General features: G+C 38.6%; 3 protein-coding genes and 1 long non-coding RNA gene across 5 annotated transcripts; 2 read left to right on the forward strand and 2 right to left on the reverse strand.

The window, feature by feature from the left end:
* Positions 1 to 725: 725 nt before the first annotated feature.
* LOC124069872 (CD209 antigen-like protein E) lies at positions 726 to 4005 on the reverse strand. Of its 2 annotated transcripts, none has more exons than XM_046409376.1 (6): positions 3819 to 4005; positions 3299 to 3388; positions 2194 to 2286; positions 1624 to 1766; positions 1395 to 1495; positions 726 to 1204 (listed from the first exon to the last, which is right to left on the reverse strand). In XM_046409376.1, exons 1-6 carry the CDS (start codon positions 3916 to 3918, stop codon positions 1057 to 1059), a joined length of 675 nt encoding a protein of 224 aa, XP_046265332.1. In that variant the 5' UTR covers positions 3919 to 4005; the 3' UTR covers positions 726 to 1056. The 2 variants fall into 2 exon arrangements, with proteins under 2 accessions (XP_046265332.1, XP_046265324.1); XM_046409368.1 differs by having other exon boundaries at positions 3786 to 4002.
* Positions 4006 to 9522: 5517 nt separating this feature from the next.
* Positions 9523 to 10297, reverse strand: LOC124070245. The gene is made up of 3 exons (XR_006845163.1): positions 10225 to 10297; positions 9886 to 10025; positions 9523 to 9724 (listed from the first exon to the last, which is right to left on the reverse strand). It is a non-coding gene; the product is annotated as an uncharacterized LOC124070245 (long non-coding RNA).
* A 90-nt stretch (positions 10298 to 10387) lies between these two features.
* LOC124070091 (asialoglycoprotein receptor 1-like) lies at positions 10388 to 12215 on the forward strand. The gene is made up of 4 exons (XM_046409741.1): positions 10388 to 10547; positions 10745 to 10908; positions 10991 to 11097; positions 11795 to 12215. The coding sequence occupies exons 1-4, from the start codon at positions 10448 to 10450 to the stop codon at positions 11943 to 11945; spliced, it is 522 nt and encodes a 173-aa protein (XP_046265697.1). The 5' UTR covers positions 10388 to 10447; the 3' UTR covers positions 11946 to 12215.
* Positions 12216 to 13245: 1030 nt separating this feature from the next.
* LOC124070046 (C-type lectin domain family 4 member M-like) lies at positions 13246 to 17562 on the forward strand. The gene is made up of 4 exons (XM_046409669.1): positions 13246 to 13401; positions 13598 to 13761; positions 13844 to 13950; positions 17019 to 17562. The coding sequence occupies exons 1-4, from the start codon at positions 13302 to 13304 to the stop codon at positions 17209 to 17211; spliced, it is 564 nt and encodes a 187-aa protein (XP_046265625.1). The 5' UTR covers positions 13246 to 13301; the 3' UTR covers positions 17212 to 17562.
* Positions 17563 to 17644: the final 82 nt, after the last annotated feature.

The raw sequence follows: 17644 nt of genomic DNA on the forward strand, positions 1-17644 counted from the left end.
TCCTCGAGCAAGGATTACCCATCTCTGCATTGACATTGGTGTTCACAGCGGATCCATGATGCATAGCCATACAAACAGTACACTTCGGTCTGGTTGTGCCTGAAGCCATCAAAGTCTGCAATGTGCTTTCAGAATTACAAATTATTGTCCTGAACTTTGTTCAGAGTAACACTTTCTCTGCGTTTTGTATTTACTGATGCGACCACAGACTTAACAGGAAGGCGGAGAGTGGTGCTGTGAAATATTTTAGGTGACCACCATGACCTATTTGACCTAAAAGTTGCAGCTGCATGAAGGTGCTTTCCATTTGGTTAGTGCCAAGCAGCAAAATCTCCTGAATTTCACATTTACAACATTTGTTTATCTGTCTGTAGACTGAAAGATAGATGTGATTAGAAGGTCAGTAATCACAAATGCAGTCATTTGGACTTTTGATAATGTTGTAATGCACTGGTAACTTTATGACATTTTTGACATAACATAAAAAGTGTAATGGCAGTTAACCTTCAGTTTTTCTACACCACCACCACAGTTGTCAGTACATTTTGATTTTGATTAAAAAAGTGTCCAGTATTCAATACCCTTTCCCAGTACCACACAATACATTTGTGAATCTTTCCATGATATCTTACTGTTTCATTTGAGTCATTTATTCTGCAAGGGCAAACCTCCTTAGATTTTAACTGTAACCTTCACACTTATATTCTGCCAAATGTCCATATCACTCACATGAAAAACAAAGGTTTAATATTATATTTGGACAGTAATTCTTTTAACAAATAAATCACTTAAATCATCACTTCAGCAGAAGGCTGAATATAGACATATGTCAAAAAATATCACTCAGTTATACTCTAAATTTCTGTGGAAATAATACTTTCACAATATACATCATCAGTGGCTTTTATCCCCTAAAGTCATGTGTACACCTTAGACACTCATATATACAAAGTCAGATGATTGTGAACGACTATCACCAGAATTTACTGTACTGCACTGTGTGCAATGGGAATTTGTGCACTCAGATATCAGCTTTGCAGTGCTACATATACTGAATTATAAAGCTATTATCTTTTCACAGATCCAGAAATTTTGGTCTTCACATGGTATATCATTCCAGCTGTTTTCCACATCGTGGAACTTTAATTCCACACAGTCTTCATTTTTGCCTTCGTAACTGTTGGGCTCCCCAGGGTTCCAGTAGCTGAAACCAAAAAACAAATAATATTTAAACAAAGAACACAACCCTAGATGCATTTAATGGTCAAAAACAGGCTGTAATATTTAAGTCTAATTAAAATATACTTTGTGATTCCGTATAGATTCATCAATCTAAAATAAACATCTAAAGTTTCAGCATTTATAGAATTTGATTAAAAGTGTAATGTGTGTACCTTGTGGTCAATGGAGTGCCATCCACCCATTTCCACATCCCTTCGGTTTCAATGTCTGTCAGTCCTATCCATGTGAGCCTGTCGAATTTTCTTGTGAAGTCCTTATTTACAGAGAAAATTTACAGTCATCAGCAACAATAGAAATGGAACTTATTTCAGTTCATCTTACATTCCTTCTCTTAATAGCTCAAATCTCATGTTTTTCTCATTCATGCATTAATATGCACACCTGTTCTTCTTTGCTGTTGATAATCATCAGATCTGCACCTCTTTGCAGACAGTAATCTCTACTGTCATGCCAAGATTTCTTGGTAGAAGAAATATAATAGAGACTGAGACTGAAATACACCCATCCATCTTGGAAATAGTGATCTGTTATGGAGCAAAGAATATCTTAATATCTCAGAAATTAACACGTAAAATACAGAAGAGCCTGGAGTTTGCCTCTGGAATTATTATTTATTCACTTATTTGTTTATCTGTTTATTTGCTTATTAAGTAAAAATTAAAAAAAAAAAAAAGAATGGTAAAAGTAACCACTCCATGACCTCCATACTGAATTGAATTTAATTCATTTATAAATGACATTCACCGGTGTGCCTGTTACACTTAATACCCACTTTATTAGGTATACCTGCACAACCTAATACAATCTAATATATCTGTTCTACTATTAAGTCTAATTTATATTTATTATTTATAATATCTGATATACTCTATGCAGTTTCCAGTTTTGGCCAAACGTTTCGTTATGTGCAAGCCAGCGTTAATGGTGTGATGATTATATCCTCATACTTACCAGATTCAATGAGTTTTTGCCACAGCTTGTTATTCTTTTCAGTCAAGTTTTTGCAGCAGGTCTTTACATCTGTTGTCTTGCTGTCAGATCTGTCTGAAAGAGCATTATACACCAACAGTTCTGACCACCTGAACTCAGAGCAACATGGATTTCAAGATCTTACTGAAGGACACTTTGACATTTGGATAAAAACTACAGACACCAGCCTGTATGTGTGATTTGAGTCTGGTCTCAAATGTCATTAAGCTTTTTCTAAACTTAACCAAATAGTTTTTGTTCCTCAATTTAACCAAGTGTCATTTTATGTTTAACACATCACAGGCTTTGCACATTACAGTCAGACTCTAAAGAGTACCTTGTATCAAGACTGTAATTATAATATAAATTGGGTGGGATAGATATGCCTTGATATTTAAATATATACAAATGTCCACTGCAACATATTGATAGAAAAAATGCTATACTATGGCAGGCAACCACACATAATCAGAACTAAACTCGCCATTATTATTACTATTTTTGTTATGATGTGAACTCTTCGCATTGGGAGACATTTAAGTTCAGAGACCTTTACTTTGAAATTTTATTTTAAAAATTACAGCTCTGTTTCCACTTACTTCTCTTTCCTTTAATCCTCCGCTTGTTTTTTAAGTCAATGTGGTTTCAGTGTGATATAGTGATAATGGTTACTACAGCAGTTGAGTTCATTTTATGGTCATCGAATGCTTTTAGTCAGTACTGGCTACCAATAACATTTCACAGCTATACAAACCAGAAGAAAAAATGCCTACATCTCTTGTTGCAGCTTTCACTTATTAATTCATCATGTCATTGTCATTGTGAGCGAGAGGAAGGGTGAAACATTTGTAAGTTTTTTGGGCAGCCTCAGAAAAAAAAAACAAAACATAAAGTAAGTTGAGAATAGTGAGAAAATGAGTACCAATCAAATGACAGAAGAATACAGTACTGTGATCAAGTGATCCACACACATACATGGAAACCTCTCACAGAAAGTGACTGTCATTCATCAGTCAACAATCTTCTGCTGTTGTAATACTAGAGAATTTCAAAAAACTCCGGGGAAACGCAATTTAAAATGACTCACAGAGAGTAAGACGCAGGGAAATGTTGAGAGCAGCTTGTAGGATACACAAGAGTCCAAAGCTCACACCAACCAGTCTGAACAGTTTCTTCCCTGAGTGCAGAAATCAGACAGACATGAACATAAATTGTGTGTCCATGAGCAAGTTTACAAAGTTATGCGATCGTTTTTGCTCTGTTGGCCTCTGTTGGGAGACCACTGGGTTTTACAACAACACAAATCCTAAAGGAAACCCCCTTTTAGAACTGAATCATGTGACTTAAACTGAGTTAAACCATGATATGGCACCAGGATATGGCAAGTGATGAATTAACTAACATCACATGAAAGCAGGTCAGTATTTTCACATGTACACTAAAAACAACGGAGAAATTGCATCTTCTTTATCTTATGACTTTTTTCTTGAACTTTAAAGCATATCTTTTAAAGTTATTTCTTATTCCATATAGTGTTTATGGTTGACATGATTAAAAGTGTTAAACTGTCTCACCAGGCACTGCAGCAGTCACTCCATCGGCCTTACCAGAACAACTCTTCAGAACATTGCTCCTGGCTGATGCCTCAGGTAGATTCACGTAGTCCATCGCAATCTCACCTTGCTCTTTATGTACAAGCCTCACCATGTTTTATCCACTGACAAGAGTGTGATAGTGTGTTGATAGAGAATGTGCTTTTTAAGAATAACGTTGATTTGTAATCAACTTCTTCTTTTAGATTTTTTTCCATTTGCTAAGAATGCACCACATTTTTGATGTTCCTCATTTTCACTTGACTTAAACACCCACTCTAATCTAAAGCCTTTGACCACTGCTCCACCCACAAGGAAAGGAAATATATGAACATATATCCAAATACATGCAGAATATATGTTGCATGTATGCCATATTTAGGGTCATATATGTGCATGTATGTGGACATATAGGAAATATATGTGTTATATATGACTTATATATATATATATATATATATATATATATATATATATATATATATATACATAATGCCTTATATATAGCTCATATATGTCTGACTTTTTGCATATATGCTATACATATTGCAAACAAAATGTATTTATGATTGTACTTATTTTAATTCAATGCAGACTGAGGTTTGCAGACGAAAATTCAATGTATAAGACAATAACTTTTGATTGTTTGCATGCAGAAATTTTTAAAGTGGCCTCACGCTCTGTCATCTCTCATCAGCTCGATCCATATTGCGGCGACGGGCGAACTACCGACTCATAAAGCCGAATGGAGACACTCGACTTAGAAGGCTATGGGGCTTGAAAGTGTGACAATGCATTGTGGGCTTTGCGGGTAACTGAAAAGTGTGTTTACGCCCGCTGTATGCGTGATGCTGCTCTTGTGTTCTGTTGTTTTGTTTAAACAAGCTAAAACATGGTGACAACGTGCTGTGTCGTTAACTGCCACAATCATTCACATGATCGCTTCAGCAAAAAAACGATGAGCTGAGATTTTTCTCATTTCGGACGTGGAAGCAAAGCCAAGGACCTTGGCTGATCCTGGTATCTCCATGTAACTGGCCACTGTTTACATTCAGAAAAGGTTTTCCTCTTTTTTTGCTGGAATTTTGCTACATCACGACCTAACAAAATGAGTTCATTACAGTAAGTGGACTTTAGAATATTTTATGCAAGCTAAGATCGTAGTGTTGTCATATATTCCCACCAGTGTATGATAAAGAACATTTTAAAAAATATCTCCATATGGTTGACAAAACGGAAGTATGTTGTTCAGTAAGGACGTTCATTCTAGACCTTGAAAACACTATCCATAACATAACAGATTTAAAGGTACAATTATTACATTTTTGGAGCTTTCAATTACATCTCATATCTGTAACAGGAAGTGGAATAAGATTAAATAAACATCCTAATGTCTGTATCTTATTCAGTCAGAAACTTAGTCTTCCAGCTTATCAGACTGAATGTTAGATGTACATGATGCAACAGCAGAGCGACACTGTTGTTGCATCATGCTGTTTACACCTTTTTCACTAGTCCTCCAATTTCCTCTGTGTTACATCAAGGATTCAGTTTCTCTGTATTTTATTTATTTTTTTTTAACAAGCAAGATTTGGCCTTAAAATTATCTTTGGGTTTAATCCCCTCTTGTGCCAAATATTCTTTCACTCTTTCCCTTCAGAAACAAGCACCATTGCATACACTTAACTAAAACCTCATCTTATAGCATAACAGTCCATTCATTTGTTTTTTTTAAATTACACAAGCACCTGAACACTCTACTGCATCACTACTTAATACTTATGACTAATTACAAAATATTTAAGTAACATTTTCCATTAATCTATCATTAATAGATCATGGTTATTAGTCACAAGACGTGACAAAGGACTATGATCTGTCTTCCTTAATGTTGTCACTGTGGTTGTGGCCTTGTTTTGTAGGTCTGGATGAGATGTAAGGGGTGATCTAGGATGAGATGTAAGGGGTGATCTAGGATGAGAATGTGTTGGATTTAATGAACACTGGACTATAAGAAAATTTACAAACTGAACCTTGTGGCTTGGGCTTCAGTTTCTGTTAATAGCAAAAACATGATGCAGAGCTAAATGGAAAGTCCCATCCACATCTTTCTTAATTTTACAGAAGCATATTAGTTTTCTGGTAGTACTCCAGAGCCTCGTGATTGTAAAGCAAAGTCTAAACTTCCCCAAACTTGTGTTTCTGGCTGGATGTGAGCCATCCATAGATTCTTAGGCAATAGTAAGCAAGTATGACAAACCCCAGTGTTACTGAGGGATAAAAACTGTGAGTAAGAGCACAAACACAGAATTATATTGTTTTATAGCATCTGTGGTCAAGTGATCAAGTGCAAAATGTACTGTAATAATGCATTTTACTAATATAGATATGACATCTTGGTCAAGCAGGCATGTGATTACAAAATTTCAGTATGTGTTGTGTTGAGACACGGCATGTCAACACTGGTGGAGCTTAAGGGAGTCACAAAAAACATAAAAATAACTTTTTTTAGATGATTATCAGTTATGAAGCAGTTCATCAGACTATCACAGTGTTAAAAGAAATGACATAATGAAAGAAATTAAAAACATGTGAAGTCATGACAACATCACACCCAGCACTTATGCATTTATATGTCTATGTATATGACTATAGCAAACAGGAAAACCAAGTTTAGACCATTTCCTGCAACTCTTTCCTCACTCTTCCTATTATTGCACTCTGGCACATACATTCTTTTATCTATATTTCTAAATATTTCATTTCAAATAATATCTAAAGTATAATAGAATACAATGCCACACTGTTATTTTGGTACACAAACAAAAGCCTGACTGTAACAAAGAGGAATGTTGATGTTTTGTTGACATTTTAAGTGGTGGAACATAACTCCATATTTACTCAAGTATTGTACTTACATCAAATCAAATTCAAAATACTTGTACTTAACTTGACTATTTCAATTTTCCTTAACTTTGTTCTCTTACAACTTGGCACTTTTTAGGGCACACATAGGTAAGGAAGAAGAAGAAATGTCGTGATTTAAAATGTTTTTTTTTTATTATTTTATTATTTTATTATTTCAGAATTATCTGAACTTGAATTTGAACTCCCCTTCAGAAAAATTTAATAGCTTGTTCTTTCAATCGTTCAAGGGAAACTGTCCTATTAAGTACATAATTGTTTCACATAATTTGTTTTTCTAAATCTGTTGCCGCAGAAGCAGGATGCCATGAGTGTATTAGCTCACTCCGGATGCGGACAACCACCAAAAAAGGGAACGCATTGTTCATTGAACATACAAAAAGACTTGACACCCCACTAAATCTTTAAGGCAAACAGAAGGATGCAGCAAATTGAGATACCAGATTATATCAATGAGCGACCGAGATGTGGGCAGAAACGCACTAGTGATGCAAATCAAACAGGTAACAACATATAGTTTTATTGTGTATGTACTATGAACAACACAATGTGATATAGAAATTGTACTTATTGTTTTAAGTTGCACTAGCTAGCCTAGCCCTACAACCTTGTCTCCTAGAAATTAATATTGCTATTTTTGTAGGTGACTATCAGCTACGACAATATATCACCTTTCCAGAACCAAACATTTAAGAGCAGATGCGTAAGCAATGGATTTTGAGTGAGTTTGTCTGCTCAAAAAAAAGATGCAATCAATAGCCTGCATGGCTAACTTGGCACCCATAGTGATCCAGCACTATGATAGCTAGACCAAAATTCACAGCATATACTGTTATTAGATCACGATATTATATGGGGTTACAGACACCTTTCTAACTGTCACTCCTTTCCACACTAGAGGTACCTGTAGCAATGTCAAAAAAGAATTTATTTTTGTTTATTATTTGGATAAATTTTAACATGGATGCTTTTGAGGTTCTAGACTTTTATTGTTGTTGTTTATGTGTGTTGATTCTACAGAGAAAAGAGTCTGTCAGATACTTCTTCTCAGCTTTGGCATGCTGTGTATCATTCAAGCCACCCTCAATGTTTCTCTGCGTCTTACTTGTGAGTCTGGTTTTGCCATTGTGTAACTTCATATTTGCTAAAACAGACACCACAATATTGCACAAATGCATGTGCACACAATTTGAGAAATTTGACATGTTCTTGTCAAATCAAACATAACAAGTATTTTAATTTCTATACATTTTAAAAAATAATAACAAAATTATTTTTTTTGTTTTGATGTTATCAGTGAACTCAAGCAAAGAATCAACTCAGCTAGACTGCAATGCAACTCATTTTAGTAACAACAATCGGATGAAAGTGGTGCAGGATTGTGAGCGATGGAAACCTTTTCATTGCAATGAATTACAAGAAAGATTCAACGCCTTGACCAGAGACAAAAACCTGCTTGAAAACCAAAACAATGAACTCACCAACAAGTTAAAGAAAGTTGAGGAGGAGAGGGAAAGCCTGAGAATGACGCTGAGGGGTAAGAAAAAATGAGGATAAAACTTCCAACCTTAATTTTAGAGTTCTGTCATCTATGACAGAAATAAATGTAGACTAATGACACATTTCTGGTAGCATGGTTATTGTTGCAGAATTTTGCTGTGATGAGTTTTTGATTATAGTAATATTTTTGCTAACTACCCAGTCCTTCTTGCAGTTACTGCACAACCCACTACAATAAAGTCCTTGTCACTGCTGCAAAAGTAAAAATCAATCACCCTGTGTTGCTTGGAACAGTATGTACACACTGGCATTAGTGGTAGATTGATGACGGATATTAATACTATTAATACTGTTTTTGAACGAGCACCATAGTCAATGGTTTGATGTAAGAAATTCTTATTTATGTAATTCATTCTAGATGTGAATATGTTTTTATAATTGATGAGTGTACAGTTGTAGTTATATTGTTACATTCTGTTAGAGGTACCGATCACAATTTTTGTTTTATGAGCACAGAAACACCATACAATATCAATATTTATTGTATTTAAGTTGAACTAAGTTATATTGTACTTATATGTAGTGCCCTATTCAAATGCCTCTTAGAGTAATCTACTATGTGTTGTTTGCTTATTTTGTCCTCCAGAGCTGAGTGGCTGTGTGTCCTCTTAACGGTGTCCTATAGACTGGACGATGATCAACTCCAGGTGCTACTCTTCTGAGAAAGATCCACATTAAAAAAAAAAAAAATTGTTTTGTTTTTTTCATGCAAAATTGCATCTATCTAATACATTATTATTATTTTTTTGGTAGATTATTGTCTTTAACAGCTTTTTTGTAAAATTGCTTTTTGTCACTGATAATAAGCTTAATATAAAAATCCATACAAATTGATCTTCTGGGAATCAGTAACTAACCTATTAATCTAGGAGGACATACTGATTGCATGTAGAGAATTTGTCAGGGGAAGTTAAGGTGTTATGCACAGTCTGGAGATAATCACCTGGAGAGTATAAATCCAATAATACAGGTATTTACATGTGTAACATATATACATTGTATATATAATAGTAAGTGTGTCCATCACAGTGTAGAGTTCAACAGTTTGATGGCGACAAGCAGGAATGATTTCCTGTGTCGCTCTGTGGTGCATCGTGGGAGTAAGAGTCTCTGATTGAACAAGCTCCTGTAGCTGATCAGCACATTGTGGAGAGACTTTGTTTCAAGTTTAAAAATACACTTTATTAAATAGTCATTCCTTAACAACAACAACAATAAAAAAAAAAAAAAAAAAAAAAAAAAGGAAACAAAGCACAAACACTACTCAATCATTCACACAGGAAGGGGGAAGAGGAAATAACCTAATCTGGGCTGAGGCCTAGAGGACAGATGAGAGCTAATGCAACTTCAGTCACGTGGCTGGGCATGCTCTCAGTGAAGGAACCCACTCCCAGTGACACAGCAGACAGGGGGATGCCACCACTGGCCTCCAGCAACTGAGAAGGGGGGAAATTAAACAAATTAGCAGGGTTGCAACAAAACAATGAAGAAAAACAAACAAACAAACAAACAAAAAAAAAAAATCAGGATCCACCCAAACAAAAACATACAAATAAACCTGTGTAAATAACCAAAAAGTAATCGAATGTAACCCTACACTGTCACATACTCGTTCAGCCACTGTAAAAAGGACTAAACCCCAGTTAAAAATCGGGCCCACGGCGTGCGGGTAAGCAGCTGTCACGCACAGCACGTGAAGACAAAGCAGCAAGGCCTCGACCGTAGTGTAACGCCGTGCTGCGGGGACAAAGCAGCGACATAAACAGTAGCAGAAGCCGTGGAGACAAAAGCAGCAGCGGAGACAAAACAGCATCGGCCCCAATAAGCTGGTTATAGTAGGAGGCGCACACAAGCAGTCGCCCTACAACACAGCAATGCCTTAAACACACTAACAAAATACAACAAAGCAACGAGGTGAAGCAGCGTACAGACACACCTGTCGAGCCCAACAACCTCTAACCCAGAAGTGACGCGCCGGTGATGACGGAAGCGCAAAGGACAAGCAGGTGGGAGGACCACCACTTTTATACTGGCCCACCTCATCAACGGCCTGGTCCTTCACTCTCCACGGTTCTCATGGTGCGTATAAAAGTCGCCGCCTGCGCTGGGTTCTTCAACAGTTCCGTGGTAAGGTCGTTGAAAACAGATCAGTGAGAGAAATGGCAAAAGCAGCCCCAGCTAAAGCTCTCAAATGGAGGCCCCCTAAGCCGAGGACGACTGGCTTCAGCGAACTCATCGTTAAAGCTTTTCTAGTTTTACGTAAGGAATTATTAGTTGCATTTCTTTCTAGATGCGAGCAGTTCTTGTACTCATCAAAAATATTGGTTTATGGTCACAGATGCTCAATATGATATCAATATTTCTTGTGTTTAAGTCAACTAAGTTATGTTGTACTTACAGCTCCCCGTTCAAATGCCTTTGACACCAATTTGTGTTGTGTGCATTTCGTCCTCCAGAGCTGAGTGGCTGTGTGTCCTCTGAACAGTGTCCTATAGACTGGACAATAGTCGACTCCAGGTGCTATTTCCTCTCCTCTGAGAGGAAAACGTGGGAGGAGAGCAGACAATACTGTCAGAGTAAAGATGCTGACCTGGTAGTGATCAACAGTGAACAGGAGCAGGTACAGTTCAGTAAGTCTGGGTCTGGTGTATATATTCCAACTTTGAAGCCATAATTACGTTCTGTGTCATCTCTATCAACAGAGAGCATTGTACCGCCTCAATGGGGATGCTCACCTCTTGTTCTGGATTGGTCTGTATAACACAACTGGAACCTTCAAATGGGTGGATGGATCTGTGCTGGAGAAAGGGTAAGGCTGTTGGTAAAATCAAAATTTTCTGCTGGGCAGGTTGAGTCAAACAAGGTCTTGATATCACAGAAATACATGCTGTGTGTAGGCAGCGCTAGACTCTTGAGATCTTCACTGGTCCAACATTTTGGACTGGATCAGAAACAACCCAGTGGAAAAAACAACTAAAACCCAATGTGTATAAATATCATAAATAGACCAGATCTGATGTAGCATGTAAAATTTCAAAGATCTAACCTGAAAGAACAAACATGTTTTAAAGTGTTATTTAACTCTTACCGGGAATTTTGGCACAGAAGTGTGTCGGTCTCAACAAATGAAAAAGCTCTTCTACAACTCATCAGAGAAACTAATGGCAGGTCTATGCTGTTCTCTGCTGGAGAGCAATGAAATACAGTAATAACAAAGGCTAATAATAAATAACAATGGGTATTGTATTTTGCTTTATTTCTTTAATAATTTGCTTCAGTTAGGCAATCTGCCAAAACAAACTGAGATGGGCAAAGTCAGTGAGAACAGACTTGAACATAATTAGATTCAGTTCAAAATGCAATTGCAAGAGAGAACGCATGCTGCTATGTGATGCAGTTTATATATGGGACTGCAGGTTTTATTATTTTGAACATTGTTGAATTATGTGACAGTTTGTTACCCCATTATAAATATTTAAACTGCATCTCTGGCTTCTGTCATTTAGATTTTGGCTGCCTGGCCAGCCAGATTATGGTGGTCCCAACAACAGAGAGGGCTGTGTGGAGATGTATCACCGCCATCCAGTGCTGACCAGCTGGAATGATGCCCCCTGTAGACATGAGCTGCTCTTTCTGTGTGAGAAAGAGCCACACTAATTTTTTTTTTTTTTTCCTTTTTGTATAATTGCTTTTTGTCACCGATAATATACTTAATATAAAAATCAATGCAAATTGATCTTCTGGGAATCAGTAACTAACCTATTAATCTATGAGGACATACTGATTGCATGTAGAGAATTTGTCAGGGGAAGTTAAGGTGTTATGCACAGTCTGGAGATAATCACCTGGAGATGCCTAGGCAGCATTTAAACAGTTTTTGCTGTTGTAGTACATGGAACAAATAAAAAACAAAGTCCTTTCCATAAATCATCTGTGTTCTGACGGTCATTAATTTCTCTTCCTTTGTCTTCGCTGATGTTCATTTAAGTGGATCAGAGACTGAAGCGGGACAGGTGAGATTAAAGTCAGTCAGCTGATTAAGCTACTGAAAGAGTAGCATGTAATGACTCCAAAAGCCAGGAGACTGCTGAAGAAAGTTGTTTCAATCTTGGCTTACTATGGCTCAAAATTGTTTAAAATAGGTCAAAGAATCCCATTTGACTGGCTCTGAGCTTGAAAGCGTTCACATCTGGAAATGGTATCTGTGAAAAGGTTTACACGGCACGAGAGTTAACCATACCCACCCAGCAGATGCACAGTTTGTGTCTAAAGATTGTAAAAATACCAGGGACAACGACCAGAATAAATCCAGGGCTTTCATTTTGTGTCTCTAACAAAACAAGAAGTCTCAATGAACTAAACCAAAGCAAGAAAATGACATATCAGTAGAAATAACAGCAGCATAGGCTCTTAAAGGGCTTCCTGTACTGATAGATTCTGGGGTTATGATACGTAACCAACGCTCCGGTATGAAATTTGGCACCACAGACTTCGGCCATCGTTACTGTGTTTGCTGCTGCCAGAACAAATTCATTTTGTTACGACGTGATCACCAACTGATGGATGTTTTTATCTCGAGTCTCTGAACAAAAACGGGGGGCAGCTGAAAAACGACTTCTGGTGGAGCTCCGGTAAGTTTTAAAACATTTTAGGAGAGAAATGAGTGGGGAAAGTCGCCGAGCAGCGCTGGCCACGACGGTGAATGTGTGAGGTTTGGAGGCTCCCCAAACAAAATACCGACAGCATCCGAGCTCTACATGACCTCAGTGCGAAGAGACACGAGTCCGCTATCGGCTCCCGTCACTGTCAGCCTTCAGCACTTCTCCCACGTTTAGTTTGGACTCTTTTATGGATGAGGAGAAAACACAAGTGACAGGACATTCACAGCGCTCCGAGGAGCCACGGCCTGACTTCACTCTCCACGGTTCTCATGGTGTGTTTAAGGCCCGCCTCCTGCTCTGGATTCTTCATCAGTTTAGTCATAAGATAGTAGTGAACAGATCAGTGAGAGAAATGGAAAAAGTAGCTCCAGCTAAAGCTCTCAAATGGAGCCCCCCTAAGCCGAGGACGACTGGCTTCAGCGAACTTATCGTGAAAGCTTTCCTCGTTCTACGTAAGGAATTATTAGTTGTATTTCATTCTAGGTGCAAGCAGTTCTTCTACTCATCTAAATATTGGTTTATGGTCACAGATGCACAATATGATATCAATATTTATTGTGTTTAAATAAACTAAGTCATCTTTTACTTACAGCTCCCCATTCAAATGCCTCTGGGACCAATTTGTGTTGTGTGCATTTCGTCCTCCAGAGCTGAGTGGCTGTGTGTCCTCTCAACGGTGTCCTATAGACTGGACAATGATCGACTCCAGGTGCTATTTCCTCTCCTCTGAGAGGAAAACGTGGGAGGAGAGCAGACAATACTGTCGGAGTGAAGGTGCTGACCTGGTAGTGATCAACAGTGAACAGGAGCAGGTACAGTTCAGTAAGTCTGGGTCTGGTGTATATATTCCAACTTTGAAGCCATAGTTACATTCTGTGTCATCTCTATCAACAGAGGGCATTGTACCGTCTCAATGGGGATGCTGACCTCTTGTTCTGGATTGGTCTGTATAACACGGCTGGAACCTTCAAATGGGTGGATGGATCTGTGCTGGAGAAAAGGTAAGGCTGTTAGAATAACAAAATAATGCTGTAGACTCTAGAGATCTTCACTGGTCCAACATTTTGGATCAGAAACAACCCAGTGGAAAAACAACTAAAACCCAATGTGTATAAATATTATAAATAGACCTGATCTGATGTAGCATGTGAAATTTCAAAGATCTAACCTGAAAGAACAAACATGTTTTAAAGAGTGTTATTTAACTCTTAACTCTTACCGGGATTTCTGACAAGAAGGTGAAACAAAGAAGAACAAATGAAAAAGCTCTTCTACAACTCTTACTTATCATTTTAATATCATTATCATTATAATATCATTATATGGACCCACAGCAGTACTCTTATAGGAAGAACCGATCCACAGAGGATGCCATATCTTCTGTGGTCCACACAGCTCTCACCCACCTAGAAAATAAGGACTCCTACGTTCGCCTGCTCTTCGTGGATTTCACATCAGCGTTCAATGCAATCATTCCACAGACACTGATCCACAAGCTCAGTACTCTCGGACTGAGCTCCACACTCTGCAACTGGGTCCTGGACTTCCTGATGGATAGGCCGCAGACCGTGAAGATCCACGACAACTCCTCCTTATCCCATCACCCTCAGCACCAACTTTCCCCAGGGCTGTGTGCTGAGCCCCCTCCTGTTCATCCTGCTAACACACGACTGCTCAGCACAACATCCGAGCTGCCTAATCGTGATGTTTGCGGATGATACAGCTGTGATTGTGACTATGCACACTTGTCTCATTTGCACTATTCCTCATTTGCACAATTCTGCAATACTGCTGTAAATACTGTTGCCATCTGGTCCCTTTTCACTGGTTATATCTTTTATTCTGGTTGGTTTTTTTTATATTTGTATAGTGTTGTTTTTATATTTATAGCATTAGTATTGTAGGTTTTTGGGCTTATACTGGGACCAGGGAAGCTGATTTTGTTCCACCTCATGTTTCTACATGTGAGAAATGACAATAAAGCTCCTTGAATCCTTGAAGAGAAAGAGAACACATGCAGCTACATGATGCAGTTCCAAAGGAGAAGCAACACCTGTTATTATTCCCTGCACATTACAGCTTATGTACTGGACTTTACCCAGCCTACTTAGAGTAGACTTGGACCTGGCCAGACTAGAGTCAGATCTTGTTTATGAAGAACTGAGTGGAACAGTATGGACACATAATGACCAAGTTGTCAGTTTTTTGCATTGTATTAACACTGTTGAATTATCTGACAACAAATACTTGAGTGAAGTCATCATCTCTATCTCTCAGCTCCGAACTACCCACCTTGATGCATTTCATATTGTTGCTGAGGATTTTAATATGGAAAGTCTAAAATCTGCACTGCCTCATTCCATCAGCATGTTAAATGTACAACAAGAGGGAACAAAACACTGGATCATGTTTACACAAGCATGCATAGACAGCAGCCCTCACATTACCTCACATAAGCAGCTCTGACCACCTGACTGTCTTACTGGGACCTGCATACAAGCTCAGAGTGAGACAGGGGCCACCAGTAGTCAAGGACATTAGTGTATGGCCACAAGAGGCCATATCCCTGCAGGGCTGATTTGAATGCACACAGTGAAGCGCCTTCAAAAATGCAGTTACGTGTGGGGACCTACATCAATATACGGAGGCTAAACTGTTAAGCTGCGTCCCACAAACAAGCCTTGGCTGATCTGGTGACACTGTAGCATACAATGTGGAAAGGAACAACCTAAAAGAGGCATAAAGGAGGCGAACAGGCTATAAGGATGTAAGCTGACAAAGTCACTTCACCGACACTGAGGACACATGGTGCTTATGTCTGGGATACCAGACAGACTACAATCCAACCGTGCGGTCACCTTATAACGAAACCTCCCTACCAGATAACCTGAACACATATTTTTCTCATGGTTTGATGTCACAGAAAACAGCAGCGTACAGGCAGACTCTGGCATGCACCAGCCAGGCACTCCAGGTGACTGCAAATGGAGTGAAGAGGGTTTTCTCCAACATCAACCCTCGCAAGACTGCCGGACCTGTCAACATCCCAGGCTGCATTCTGAAGGGCTGTGCTGAACAACTTAAGGATGTCTTCAGGGATATTTTTAACATATCCCTAAGTCAAGACGCTGAGGCATACACCTACGTAATGCCGGTGCCAAATAAGCCACATCCAGCCTGTATGAATGACTATGGCCCTGTAGTCCTGACATCTGTGGTCATGAAATGCTTTTAGTGGCTTGTTATGAACCGCATCAAGTCAGGTCTCTCCCGACTTTGCAAGTCAGGTGTCTGGTGCAGAACACTCAACCTCGCCCTCAACACGAACAAGACCAAGGACATGGTTATTGTCTATGGGAGGGTCAGTTATAGGCACTATCTCCCACTGAACATCTGCTTCTCTGAGGTGGAGAGAACACACAGCACGAACTTCCTGGGGGTCCATCTGATGGACAAACTGACCTCCAGTAACAACACAACAACTGGCATTAATAAGGCCCAAAAGTGCCTTCACCTCCTCCACAGACTGAAGAAGGTGGACCTTGAGACTCCGGCCATGACCATATTTTACAAAAGCATCACTGAGAGCATCCTCACTGACCGCATCTCTTCCTGGTTTCGAAACAACAAAGCAGAGGAGATACACAAACTGAACAGGACAGTGAGAACTGCTGAGAAGATCATTGGTGCCTCATTCCCGTTTCTGCAGGATATTTACACCCGGTGATGCATTTGCAGCGCAGACAGCATCAGAAAGGACTCTACGGGTCCCTTCTCCTGCCTGTTCACACTAATGCAGTCTGGGAAAAGATCCAGGAGTATCAAAGTGAGGTCTAATCAGCTGCTCAACAGTTTTGTCCCCATAACAATTAGACTGCTAAATCTGGGTATGTGAACATGAAACTGTTTTTACTGGCCCTTTTTTCGTATTAATTATTCTCTTATAACCTCACAGTCTTAGCTTATTTATTTATGGATTTTATTATATTTTATATTTATGATGGGTTTCTGTTTACTGTAATTACTCATCATAAATATTTAAAATGCATCTCTGGCTTCTGTCATTTAGATTTTGGCTGCCTGGCCAGCCAGATTATGGTGGTCCCAACAACAGAGAGGACTGTGTGGAGATGTATCACCGCCATCCAGTGCTGACCAGCTGGAATGATGCCCCCTGTGGACATGAGCTGCTCTTTCTGTGTGAGAAAGATCCATGTGCCAGGTTTTCTGGTTTTATGTCATGCAAAGCTGCACCTATCTAATGCATTATTTTTTGGTAGATTATTGGTTTTAACAGCTTTTTGTATAACTGCCCATTTGACACCAATAATGGACATCATATAAAAATCAAGAGAAACTTCTCATCTTGGAATCAATCACAAAGATTGCTCATTTACCCTATGAGGACATACTGCTTGCATGTAGAGTATTTGTCAGGAGAGGTGAAGATGCTATGCACAATCTGATGCTACTTGTTTTTTTTTTTGATTTTTTATTTTATTTTTTTTACTTGCTTGATGATACTCACCTGGAGAAGCCAACGCAGCAATTAAACATAGTTCTAGTTATTGCAGTGTATACAATAAATACAAAATAAAATCCTTTGCACAGATCATATGTGTTCTGAGAGTCAGTAGTTTCTCTTCTTTTTCTTCATTGTCTTCAACTCATGTATATGCATGATGCCAAACTGTA

The sequence above is a fragment of the Scatophagus argus genome, chromosome 2 (assembly GCF_020382885.2).
Source record: "Scatophagus argus isolate fScaArg1 chromosome 2, fScaArg1.pri, whole genome shotgun sequence".
Taxonomy (NCBI): Eukaryota; Metazoa; Chordata; class Actinopteri; family Scatophagidae; genus Scatophagus; species Scatophagus argus.